The 13,567-nt window shown below is 44.6% G+C and overlaps 1 protein-coding gene across 3 annotated transcripts in view; it reads right to left on the bottom strand.

Annotated features, from left to right (window-relative positions):
• Positions 1-13,567, bottom strand: part of NEURL1 (neuralized E3 ubiquitin protein ligase 1) — a 142,459-nt gene that overhangs the window by 81,639 nt on the left and 47,253 nt on the right. The window contains exon 1 of one of the 3 annotated variants that reach the window (XM_066554677.1): positions 1,390-1,474. The exons of 1 other annotated variant lie outside the window; for it this stretch is intronic. In XM_066554677.1, the coding sequence (XP_066410774.1) occupies positions 1,390-1,414 (25 nt within the window). In that variant the 5' untranslated portion in view covers positions 1,415-1,474. Of the gene's footprint in view, positions 1-249; positions 300-1,389; positions 1,475-13,567 lie in introns of those variants that run through there. One more of the 3 variants, XM_066554676.1, reaches the window with a different exon arrangement.

The following is a 13,567-nucleotide window of genomic DNA, read 5'->3' as shown; positions in this document are numbered from 1 at the left end:
GATCCACACGGACACGGTTACTTCTCCTTCCACCCTGACACCTCACAGCGAGCCCGTCAGCGCTGCCCGGGCAGGTATCTACGCCTTATCCCCGTGTTCAACCTGACGAGCCCCATCCCAGCCCGGCCTTCCTCCCGAGCCAGCCCCGCTGCTGGAGCGGGATGCTGCGGGAGGAGAGCCGGGCAGAATCCGCATCCCCGGCATCTCCCGCCGCACCTTTCCCAGCCGCCTCCCGCGGTCGCTCCTTACCGTAGAGCAGGTTTCTCGTCACCTGCCCCCCCATGTCGGCGCAGCCCCCGCCCGGCTCCGGCCCCGGCTCCGCTCCGCAGTCCCCGGCCCCCGCGGGACGCGGCTGCCCCGCGCCGGCAGCCTCCGCCCACACCCGCGCCTCCCGCCGCGGCACCGGCGCTCCGAGCTGTCATCTTTATTTACATAAGAAGGAGGAGACTTCGCTTCCTGAAATAGCTGCCGGCGTTTCACCGATGGAGCGTGTCCCCCCTCCCCACGCACAGCGCGGCGGGCGAAGGCACCCACGAGCGGGGCGGCCGGCGCGGCTCAAACCCGGCGGTACTGAGAACAAAGCGGGAGGCACCGCTGACTCCACGGGGCAAAATAAAGAAAACAAAAATTAAGAACTCATTTATAAAACCAAAGGACTCTGGCCATGTGAAACTTTCGCTCACCACTGCAAAACCCTGGAATAAATTAGAGCGGGGAGAAAGAAAAGTTAAAATTTATTACCAGACATCACCACACCAGTCTTCAAACGGCTTTTGCGGGCGAATTGTTAATTATTTAATAGTTTAATAATTATTAATATTTACTAATATTAATATTTATTAATTATTTAATAAAGAAGTGCTCGAAAGGCAGAATGGTTCGCCACAGACTGAAATAATAAAAACATTACCCCCCGTAAACTCTTTTGTGGGGGGCTGGCATGCTCAGCCCAGATCCAATGCTTCCTGCGCTCCAGCTCATTACCTCTGCTGATGGATAAATGGATAATGGCCAGCGTTAGAAAAAGCAGGGGGGTGCCGAGAGCGGTGCAAGGAGGTGCGCAGGGGACCGCAGCCAGGGATGGTCCCTCGGTTGCTCTCTGCATCCCGCAGTTCATGCAGGAGCTCGCTCGTTCCCTCCTCTCCATCTCCAGCACCGCACGCCCCTGCCCACTCACTCCTCTCCCTGCACCTCTCCTGTCCACTGCTCTGTGGGTAAATTAACACAGCAGGCACCGAGCTGCCACAGCTAGCGCCGGCAGATCCCAGCTGGCTCGATGGAAACCAGCTCATGCATCTTTGTGCTGCGCCGCAGTCGCTCCCCTCCCTGCAAAGGAGCGGGAGTGAAACTTGTGCAGCCGCGAGAGCAGCCCTGCCTCCCAACTCTTACCATGGTGTTGGGCAAATCCTGCCATCCCACTGCCTCGATTCTGCCACCGGAAAAAAACGGAAATAAGATTTTCTCTTGCCTGTGTTGTAAGGATTATTTGCTTAGGATGTCTGTGCGCTGAGGTCTCAGCACTTCTGGAGGGGAAAAAAAAAAAAAAAACAACAAAAAGAAAAGGAAAAAAAAAAAAGCAGTGCAAAAAAAGCCCAAGCCAAAAAGCATAGTCAGGGTGTTTGCACTAGTGCTGCGTGCTTGAGGAAAGCTGTGTCCAGCATTTTCAACCTGCAAGAGGAGCCTGTCCCGAGCCTTCCATGCAGTCACCACTGCCGGCTCACCCCTGCTCCCACCTGCCCAGCCGGGACGTGCACTCCAGAGCCAAGCAGCAGCTCTTCCTCAGCTGAGCAGCACACAGGCAGCACTCTGCTCATCCCTGCCCAAAGTCATACTCTGCAGAGCACATGGCAGCTTCTTGGCAGAAGAAGAATCTTGCTTTTTTTTCCCTTCTATTTTTTTTCCCCTCCCCAGATGATGCTGCATTTACAGCAGCAGCGAGTGGGGTGAGGACGTGCCCCGAGCACCGTGGTGTGGCTCCTACAGCCCCAGTGGGTGCAGGACATCTCTCAGGTCACACCAACCCATCACAGCACCCTGCTCTGCTCCCAGGCTGCTGGAGACCCACAGATGCCACAGGGATACTGCTGCTTTCATCTTCCGGGGGGCACCTCACCCTCTCAGGCAAAGGGTCCAGAAATTCACAACATCAAATACCACATTTCACTTGGAAGAATGAAGATTGACTTGGACATTCAATCCCAAGTTTTCTCCCTTGGTTTCTCATTTCAGCTCTGCTTTCCATCCTTACCTTAATCTTGCTACAACTCTGTGAATAATTGACTTCTTGGTTCACTGCCTCAACCAAGGGATTGCTAGAAAAAAAAATATAATTTCATGTTGGCCTAAAAATGAATGCTTTGTGTGTCTCACTGAACAAAATGTTTCTTTAATTCAAAATGAGCCATTTTATTTTCAGAGTTATTTTTACCTCATTTTTTCAAGTTATGGTCATTCAATCCAACTCTGAAATGATGTCCTTAAAAAAAAAATTAAGCCCTTTGTTTTGAATACACCAAAAGGAAAAGTGTGAATTGCTATCTTGTCTGATTATTTTATTTTTTCCAACTTATTGGCTTTGTTTGTTTGTCTGAAGGGGAGGGTGGAGAGGGCAGACTGCCAGAATGAGTCATCCTGTTTGGCAGAAAATTATAAACAATTTCAATTGATTTTAAAATTGGGGATTTTTTTTCAAAAAGAATCCAGCATCCCCTCCCACCCCTGAGCTTCCCTCGGTGCTGTGGAGCAGTTCTCGGGGGCACAGACCCTCAGAGCCATCCACAGCAGTAGAATGGCCTGTCACCCCTGTTCTGTGATAATTCCTTGAGGATTATTTGCCATATGGCAAATAATCTTTCCTTCACAGATACATCACACTGAAACTTACTGCTGATTTGTTCTGGCCACCTCCAAGCCCATTTCAGACTTTTATCCATTCCAAATTACTCCTCAGTCTTTCATGTTTCAGGTTCTCCTCTAGACAAAGGGAAATCCTTCCCATTGCCCTGTTCCTGTTTTACAGTTCTCTCTGTCACTACACTCCAGGTCCCCTTGGGCTGTTTCTTTGCCCTTGTCAATAAGGATAAGGCCTCCCATTTTGGCGTCAAGTATAAAAATCAATAACATCACCATTTGCACACCCTCCTAAATCACTGACAAAGGTACTAGGTTGGACCCAACAAAAACCCAGCCCCTAAATCCATTTCCATTCATGAACTGCATCCAGCAAACTCTGGCCAAGCAGCAGTGTTGCTGTCCAAGTCAGGAGAAATCTGCAGCAGGATTATTTTGAGGCAGTGTCTGATCTTGCTAAATATACTTATTAACCACAAGAGTAGGATGCTGAGCCTGCAGAGGACTTCTGAAAATAGATTCACAGATATCAAGCCATAGCTAAAACCTTGGATCTTTCCAAGGAGCCTTGAGCAGGCAATGGGGCACCTCTCCCAGCCCTCCCAGGATAAAATCCCCAGCCTTGGGTACCAGGTACCAGGCAGGGTGGCCAGGAAGGATTATGACTATCTGCATTGATTTCCTGGTGTCCTGGTGCGAAGGCTGGCAGGTCAGCAAGGAGGATGCCAAAGAACCATCATGGTCTGGGAAAACACAGCCTAATAGCCCATTCAACCCTGACTGAGGGAAAGCAGAAGAGATACCTGCAGGGAACCACAGCAGGGAGAACCAGCTCTGCAGAGACCTGTCTTGCACAGGAGGAAACACAGAACAAGATACAAAGAGAGAAGAAGAAAAGGATGAAAACTCAGGGAGATCAAGGATAAGATCATAGTTATGCATAGGCCAGGCCAAGAAAATGAAAATCCAGTTCATGCAAGTCTCATGCAGCTAGAAGTCCTTTGGAACTGGATTTGGCTTTCTGGAGAACAAAGTTTTCAGTTTGTTAGCGAGACAAAACAAGAAATAAAACCTCTCTTGAGGGGGATCACATCTCCTTTAACGGTGCTGCAGGTAGAGACATCCAGCCAAGAAACAGTCCAAGAAGTTTCCTTGAATATCAGCATGGGTAAAAGGTGGGAACTCTGGAAATCAATCTAGTATTCACCAGGTACATGGAATCTTCTCTCAATGACTTTTAAAAGGTTTAAAAGGTTTAAAAGCTGCAATCAGTTTCTCTATTACCATTTACACTTGACTCTGTGGTAACAAACAGGTTGACTAGAAATTGCCCTTTTTCACTCAATGCAGTAACTCTCAGCTACTGGAGTTCATCTGGGAAGATAGGATAATTTATGGGAACACATTCTTAGGTCTTTTTTCAGCATGAGTCTCTGACTGCTCCTAAGGGGAAGCTTCACCTGTACAGAAAACAGATTTCCTTCAGGAACCTCTGCCATTGTAACTTCAGAGGAAAAATTATGTTCTCAGTAGGAAAGCAACCAAGAAAAAATGTCTCACCAACATGCACAAGAAACAGCTAGGAAACCTTGCCTTCTATGCATTCCTTTAAAATTAATTTATTGCCATTAACAGAGGTGACTTAGATGAAAGGTGTGTCTCCACCTTCAATCCTTTTTCTGCAATGCAAAGACACAGATACTGCTGCAGCAAGCAATATGCTGATTAGCTGACGTTTATGCAGCCATTTGGGAATATAACGACTTATGTCATTATTAAGCATTATTATAAAGCTGCAGCTCTGGATGAAAGCCAAATCTCACAGTGTAAGTCAAAGGAAATTCAAAATTCTGGCTTAAACTCTTAAAATTGAAATCACGACTCATACCTACAAACCACAGCACTGCCACTGCTAACCCAGGTGGCTCAATTACCCCAATACAATTCTCTGCAGGCACAGCAGGAAGGGGAATTTGAGGACAGGAAAAAATCTTTAGGCTGACTAACCACCTCCCATTTGCACTTAGCTTAAAATGAGACATCAGCTATGTTTGCTTTAGTGACAGGAGCTGCAGCAGCACAGTGGTAAAGGCTGTCTCTGGCAGGGCAATAAAGACATCAGGGGGGTGTTGCAATGGATGTCCAGGTTGTGAAGGAGAGCCAGAGGCCTCATGCCACTGCTCAAGGGCTGTCACCCCTGTTTATGTAAAACCAAAGCTGCCACAGGACTTCCAAGTCTTAACGCTGATGCTGCCAGCACTCAGCTTTTTATCATAACCTCCCTGCTTGACTGTCTGCAGCAGGGGAAGAGAGGAACGGCAGTATTGGAGAGGGACAAAAAGCTGAGCAAGAAGAAGGATTTCTATGGAAAGGAACTGAACTGACTTCAGGCCAAATTGCACAACATTTTTCCATCAGCATGTACATGCTCACAAGCCCCCACTGGATGGGGGGTTTATCTTTAACGAGAGTGACTCAGGGCATGAAGGTGTCAGGACAGAAATTATTGCATCAAAAGCCAAGAGTGCTCCCTCTTCCTTGTATACTTTTGGGATAACATATTGAGAAACTCTGTGGGAAACTAAGAGGAAGCAAGGATTAAAATTCACAGAATTCAATATAAGATGTGCCTGGCAAGAAAACACTAACCAGGAGCTTTTAAATTATACAGAAAAAACTGTGTCTGTCTGGGGCAAGGTCCCCTGGAATCTGCCAGAAGCCCATTCCTGAGGGCAAGTATCATGCTGTGCATGACACCAACCAGGCCTTCAAATGCCTCCAGCTCTGACCTTCATTTCCATGCTAAATTAATAGCTTTGCCTCTCACTGCCATTTCACATTACTTCTTCAAGCACAACAAGATTCAGAAGAATCTTAGGCTTATCCAAATAAAATGGAAACTGAATATAGAAACACGTCACCAGAAGAAATACTGTAATTTTAAAAACCAGAGAAATGCTGATTTATAACACTCACCTGAATTGAGTTGACTTATGTTTTCTGAACTACAGAGAAAACTAAAGTTTCTATCTTAAAGCAAATATTTTCTTTAATCTCATGAGAATATCTTTATTTTTACTTCAACTGGAGGTACGGCACAATGACAACATGGCAGGACTGAGAAATGTGTTATTTCAAGCTCAGTTCTGTGGCTATGAAATATTTGGAAACTTTGAACAGTATCACATGATAAGGTTCTATGGCAGACTTTAGCAACCCAAGTATGTCTTTCCACACAAAGTTACAGGGAATACTGGTATAATATATATACTTTTACATTATATAAGTAGTTCATTCACATTTTATCACAGGCAATATCCAAATTCTGCACTGAAAAACTAAATTACCAGCTAGGATCAACAGTATTTTTATGGCATTTTTGCTTTAACATGTGAGTGCAGAGAAAACACTACATTCACTTTCACAATATTTTACTGTAGGAAATGGTGATGCTTCTCTGCCTGAGCTAAAGAAGGACATTATGAGTTTTTTCAAAAATTTTAATAAGGATCTTTTCAAGCAACAGGTTATTTCATTCTAACAATCTTCATTCAATGCCCTCTAGAAAGGGCACAGGCTGGACTCTGTGAAACCAAAGAGGTAAATAAGGTAATCAGAAAGCACCGGCATCAAGGTCAGATAGACAACTTCCACTCCAGCACGTGACAGCTTTTGGGAGCCTGACTTTGTAATCTAAATAAAGCTCCCTTGTCAAAGAAATGCAGTTGCTAAAGATTTTTCTTAGTAGATACAATGATAAGAGTGAATAACCTCTCTGTTTCCTGTGCCACCCTTTCCCAGAAAAGCCTCTCACTTACATGCAGGGATGTTTGTAACCAAGCAAAGGCACTGTATGTTTGTGATGTAAATATTAGCCCAGCTGAGAAACACCTTTTTATTACCCTGCTGAAAGTCCTCCAGAGAGGACAGTGAAGGGCAGCAGGATCCAAAAGAAACCTTTAGGGCTGGCAAGATGGGCAGGCAGGCTCACACCTCATGTCCATGAGAATGTGCCTCACTGCTTGTGCCCACAGGAAGTTTTAGCCTGGGCTTTGAAAAGGCTCCCAGGGTCACAGAGGACACTCAGTGATCCTCATCCAGGAATGGCTTCTCATGCACCCCTTTTCACCCTAAAACTGCCCTGTCTACTGCTACAGGGCCATCTCAGAGGAAATGTGACTTACTTACAGAACTTTCCTGTACAGAGCTGCTTTCACAAGCTCTTTTACATTGGTCTCCAGGGAACCAAAGGAGCTGGAGGTCAAATACTTCAAGGACAAAATGCATGGCAAGGGTGAATTTTTCAGCCCTGGTAAGAGGAATCTTGCTGGTGTAAATACCAAACAAATCATGTCATGCCTGTTACAGGTGTTGCCCCTTCCCATGCCCTCTGTTCATCTTTTAGTCACCATTCTCTGGTCTTCTACTTCCCCCTCACCAGATACTGATGTTTTGTACCTCCTCATCCTAGACTCTTTGTGGCCTTTCACATTTTACCTGAAATTTAGCCTTCCTCCCTTGTTATTTCTTCTATTATTCAAACTAAAAGACATTTTGACTCTAACTCAGTCTCACAGAAGTATCCTGAAAGGTCACAAGCCAGATACATTAGACTGGGGGCAGCTATTATCGGAATGAGAAAAGTGTTTTGGTTCTTCAGCTCAGGAAAACAGGACTTTATCAGTCCTGTCTTTAATCAGACAAAAGATCACAGCTTTACCTTCACTAAATGCCACTTGTTTTATAGCTACTTTATCAAAGCACAAAGCAGATGAACATAAAGTGCAAATATTGTACTAAGTAGAGCAACGGTCATGTTTCCCTCCATTCGCTTCTCCATCCCACATCTCCATTTCCAGGAAAAAGGATCAGAGCAGGACATGAGACTCATATTACCAAACACAGAAGAATGTCCATATCCCCAGGATCTAAACCATGCTAATGTATTCACCACTGCAGCATCTAGACTGAGCGTCTCTGACCTACCACAGCTCCTTCTGATCTGCCGCAAACTTCCGCAAACCAAAACAACCCCAACTGCTCCTGCCATTGTGCCTCTTCCTCCCATACACCATGCCTCCAATCCAAAGGGCTTTTTCGCTTCTCCGTCCTCCCTCCCCCAATTCTTTGTCTCTGCAACCTCTTCTGTGCCGCCCACACACTTGGAGAGTGGAGAGCAGACCAATCTGGCAAGCTCAAATAACAACAAAAAAAGGAAAGAAAAGGGGGGGGGGAAAAGTAGTTTTCTGGCCTGGAAGACTCCTCTGTATTTTTATCTGGAAGGAGCAAGCAAATCTCTTTTCCTTTCACCATGAACCAAAGGGAATGGCAATGGATCCCAAGGCCTCTCATTCTCACAAATCAGCTCTCACAAAAAAAAGGGGCTGGTATTTCTTCTGGACACACAGGCACCTCTGAATAGGAACATCAAGCTTCTCTTCAACTTCTCCCAGCCCCAAGCACCAGTTAAAAATATTTTTAACAAGTAAAATAATTTTTACAAGGTGGGGTTAGATTAACCAGTTTTCTTGTTAGTTTTTCTTAAAAAGAGCTGAGGACAAGCTTTGTTGCCTGCCTGGAGGCTCCTTAACCAGCCAGGCAGTTGTTGGCACTTCATGGGCTGCTGGGCTGCCTGGGCATGTGCCCGCACACACAGAGCACAAGAAGGAGGTTTGGAAAGGTGCAGCACCCCCTCAGTGCCCACATGGCGCTGGCAACATTTACCCATCAAGGTCCCACTCCTGCAATCTCACCAGCGCATACAAAAAATCCACTCTGGCATAAAGCATCTAATGACATTAATGGCACACAGCACAGTGATACGGTCCAGGCATGTGGAAATAATCACAGGCCCAGAACCCAGGATGACTGATTTTTTTCCCATTCAACATATGTTTTACTTAGATGTCTGCTTCTTCCCACCCTTCCTTCTCTTGGTCTCCCAAACTATTATTTGGTTTTGCGGGAACAGAGAAAAACATCTTAAAACAGAAATATTAAATCACACCTATCTAAGAAAAAAAAATGCTTAACTTAGATATAAACAAGATATTTTATTAAATATACACATTCCTAATAATAGAGGGGATTTGACCCCAGCACAACTGGTCTCTTGAGCAGATAAAATATATCTGAAGACTGTTCAGCATGAGGGGCTAAAAATAATGTTTGTGATTAGAATCAAAGTTGAGTTTCAATGATTAATAAACACTGCTTATTAGGACCAAAGTGTATGCTCCAAAGAATGACTCAAAAACTCGAAGCTATTCTGTGCAGCTATTTGCTTGTTCAAGGTGACCTGTGAGCCATACCCCAGGCTAGTAAAAATCAGCAGTTACATCATTTACAACACCAATCCAAACAGAGTGTCTCTCCCTCCCTATCAGGCCATCTTAACTCAGCTGTTCTTATGTCCTGGAGACATTTTAGCTCCACAAAAGCATTTTCACTTTTGCAGCTTTGTGCCAACTATGATGACTCCTGTCACTTTAGCCTTATGTAGCCACATGGACAAAATGTCCATCTTTCAATGGCTTTATCAGCACAGTTGCAGCCACAGTCATCACAATGCTGACAGTCTTTAACCAGGCTTTCACCCAATATCCACCTACACTGCTCTATTGAAAGCAAATTCTCACCTGTGCTTCTAAAGCAGATCAGCCACCACACTCTTCACCAGATTTTCTAAACTGGACACTTTCACACATCTCCTCTTGTCATGTAGCATGAGGGGCCAGTAACAGCACCACTTTTGGAGGCAGCAGCATGTCCTTGTCCACAGGAGACACTTGCACATCCCAGGGGAACTCCTACTTGACTCCTACCCAGCTTTTACCTCCAAAGAGAAAACACAGACAACTGATGCTCAGTGCTCCCCAACTTCAACCAGATCTTCAGCAAACTGCACTTTGCCACACTTCTAACTCACACACAATGAACAGAGTCCACTGACATTTCTAAGACCTCATTCAAGGTCTGACTGTGGTCTCATCCCCACTTCAGAGACTATCTGCCCTTCAGCTCCAGTGAGAGAACAGAAGAGAATGTTTATCATTAATGTAGAGTAGTAAAGAAGTAGAAATCTTTTTCTGTCTGTCTAGATTAGGATAAGAACATTAGACATGGACATGACAAGATAAATATCTCTGCATGCTCCATATTAGCAGCACAGGTCTGTACACTACATGGACATGAGGAAATTTCAGATGATGCTCTTTTAACACCTTCAAGTGTATTGAAGATCCACATCTTAGGAGTTTGTGATCTTCCCAGACATTAGTTTTTGCTTCAAGACAAACCCCAAACCTGCTGTCAATGCAGAGGTTTGTTATTTAAGAGAATATGTACAAGACCCATACCACAGTGCCCCTGAGCAACTCCCCTTTGAACTGGCTGCCCTTGGGGAGCACAGGGAGCCCCCTGTCCCTGGGTGCTCAAACACCAGGGTTTGCCTGCTGGTCACTCCTTCTGGATATTGTTCATGCTAGCCTAAAGCTCAGTAACTTACTTTTTTCCTCACAGCCTACACTATATTGCTGACACCATTTATCCATATGCTCCTTTGCACATCTGTGAAACACCTAAGAGGCTCAGAACTCAGGCAATGCAGAAAAGCATCTTTATTCAATACCTTATTTCACCTCCTAGCAAACAGAAGTAGTGTCTGTCTCCCACAGCAGGGATGGACCCTTAGCTGGGTAAGACCACAGTCTGAGCCAATGCTTGTTGGGATTTAGACAACCTGAGCCAAGGAAGGAGACTTGGAAGATGTTGAAATTTGAGTGGGAGAGTTGTGTAAAGACACACAGAAATATTTAAAGGAAATGGGCACAATGAAGAGGAAAGACATTTTTTCTGGCTTATGAAAATTAAACATACGCAAGGCTTAATCTGCCACTACTGAAATCAGTAAGAATTTTGCCAGTGAAGCAAAACAAAAGCAGAAATGGAAACAATATCTGACATTTGCTTTGTCAGACTCATACAATTTGCTGTAGTTAATTGCCTATGAGATAGATAAATAATTCACCATATGCAGCATATAATTTTAAATTTTCATTTTCACAGTACAAAGGTGTCATAATCTGGAGAGTTTTCATGCTTGTAAAAGCTGGTCATGATGACTCATATTTAAGATGAGATTTTCCATTTGGATAGTCATGTTAAGTCTATAAAGACACCAAGCAAAAGAACATGTGAGAGGAAAATAGATTAAAATACAACATAGAAGATAATTTGGATAAAATTTGTTGTAAGTAATTTATTGTCAAAGTAGCCATCAAACTTCTTGGAATGCAAAAGGCAGAATATTTCTGTAAGTTATTGTTTGGGAACTGATCATATAAGCCGCAGAGGTTTATCCAGTATAAATGAAAGCATCTGGCCTTGTATCTTTAAGACCATAATGATATGGCTGCTGAGCAGTCACTATGGAAAGCATGATATTCAGAAATTATTATCTCTCTGAGCACAGAGCATATAATGAAGATAACAAGGCAGAACAGAGCAACAGGACTTGGACTATCACATCTGGCATACTCCATGGATTAGTCATGCAGGCAGCAGACCTGCACTGGGGCACAGCAGAAGAATGGGGTGAGGAACCTAACCCTAAACAATTAACCTTTGGGTGAGCAGCAGACCATTATCAAGGCAACACAACTAGATCCAGCCCTAGCATTTCAGGGCAGTCAAAGCTGGGGTTACCTCCTATTCTGGGAGCTTGTTTTTTAGGGGCATGTCCACAATTTACAGCCTGTGGGATGCAATAGGCTCTGATATCATCATTTGCTAAATACTATCTGCACAGCAGATGTTTTGTGTGTGCACACTACCCCTCGAGCTTCTACCATCTGTTTTTTTACCTAACAAGTCAGGTGTTCATGTTTTTTAATCAAAAGAATAAAATGGGCATTTTTTTGTCTTCTAAAGAAGAAAATATGGGGGTTCTTCACTTATTCTCTGCACTCTTGAAAAGCCTTGTTAGAAATTAATAAAAAAAAAATTTGAGTGCTGGGTGGAATGATTCCCCTTTAGTCACAGGGAAAATTACAGAGTAGGACTGTAAGAGGGTGAATTAGCAGCACACACAATGGAACCTGACACCACCTGGCTTTCTTCTCCCTTTTTAAATAAGCAAAGAGTAACATGAAGAGGCACCATGGAGACAGAGAGCTCCAACACCAGGCAAGGTGTGGAGAGGAGGAAGAGCAACGCTGGACGAATGCTGACATCTAAACATGGCAGCAAGGCCATCAAGGGCCAGGGGTGTCACAGGTGGGTCAGACCCCAAGTCCTTTGAGGAGCTCAGGCTGCCACCCCTGACCAGCTGAGGGTCAGATCCCCAGTGAGGGGCAGCCAGCATCAGAGGTACAGAACTGGGACACATTGCTCGAGAGCTGCCCTCTCCTCTACCCTCTTCTCACAAGGGATGAAAGCCAAGCAACAAAGAACTTTTTAATGGGACATCACTGGTGATGGACCAGCTGTGACACTTGGCAAGTTCCTCATTCCAAGCCCCAGAGAAATGGCAATCATGGCAAATGCCACAGGGTTTAAGCTCAGCATCTTTTCTGGTTACTGTTTGTGTACAGGAAGCTTCCCTGCTGGAGCAAGTTCTTTTGCTATTCCTCCATATTCAAATAGGAACTATATCATTAAATAAAAACCCAAACCTGTTTTAAACCTATTTTAAAGTTAAAAGATGCAAAAATCAAACAGCATGAATTGCCCAAGCCTTACAACATCCCCACAATATCACAGTTCTCCCTCAGCCAGCCTGTAGACATTCACAGTGGTCTGAAACACAAACAGCAAACATGAACCCACCATATGTAGAAATAAGTTGCATTCATCACCAATTAATGCGCAGACAAGCAAAACTGTGCTAACAGGAATATTTGGAGAAAGTGTATTTCCCCTCTCAAACCAAACAGCTACAATCACCCAACCACTAAGAAGAGGCATTATCATGAAGAGCTGTGTCTTGTGCCAGGGAAATGAGCAGTGAATGAAAACTCATTATTAACAGGTCAGAAGCAATTAATTGTTCAACCAGGAGCAGAGAAACTTTAGATAACTAACACATGTACAAAAATCATGGGTTTACCAAATTCAGTTAAGGAACTGGGAATGGGACCGCTCAAATTGTTCACTGCACACAGAGCACCCAGTCCATGGTGCCACTGCAGCCCACAGTGACCCTTCCCAATGCTCCCAGGCCACCTTCAAGGGTTAACCTTCTGTGCAGCCACCACCATCCTAGGCTCCTCTGCTCACATTCCCAGCAAAGTGGCAATTTCAAGTTGTGACTTTTCTTGCTTGTGATGTGAAAAATGATCAAAAGTAAAATCTCTTTTCCTAGAGGTCACCTACTCAGACACTTTAGTTGATACACGCTGTCTTCAGTGTCCAGAGGATGGACATCTGGAGGATGACTGACTGTCAACAGCAGTGAAATCTGGAAAAAACCCACAGCTGTAAGAGGGTGTGCTCCATGCCAAGTCCAGAGAATAATGTCCACAGCACCCTCTTACACCCTCACTCATTTCACTGTGTTTATACCTTCAGCTGTTGGCAAAACATGACTAAGGCACTTATTGCTTTGAGGCTTAAGAACAAAACATCTCATACAGGACAGAACCTGTTCTGATTGTTGACAGAGTCAGACCAAGGCTGTGGGTGGAGATCAGGATGTCACTGGTCATTCCTCACTCCT

This window comes from Molothrus aeneus, chromosome 8 (assembly GCF_037042795.1).
Source record: "Molothrus aeneus isolate 106 chromosome 8, BPBGC_Maene_1.0, whole genome shotgun sequence".
Taxonomy (NCBI): Eukaryota; Metazoa; Chordata; class Aves; order Passeriformes; family Icteridae; genus Molothrus; species Molothrus aeneus.
This window is presented reverse-complemented; position numbering and strand designations above follow the sequence as displayed.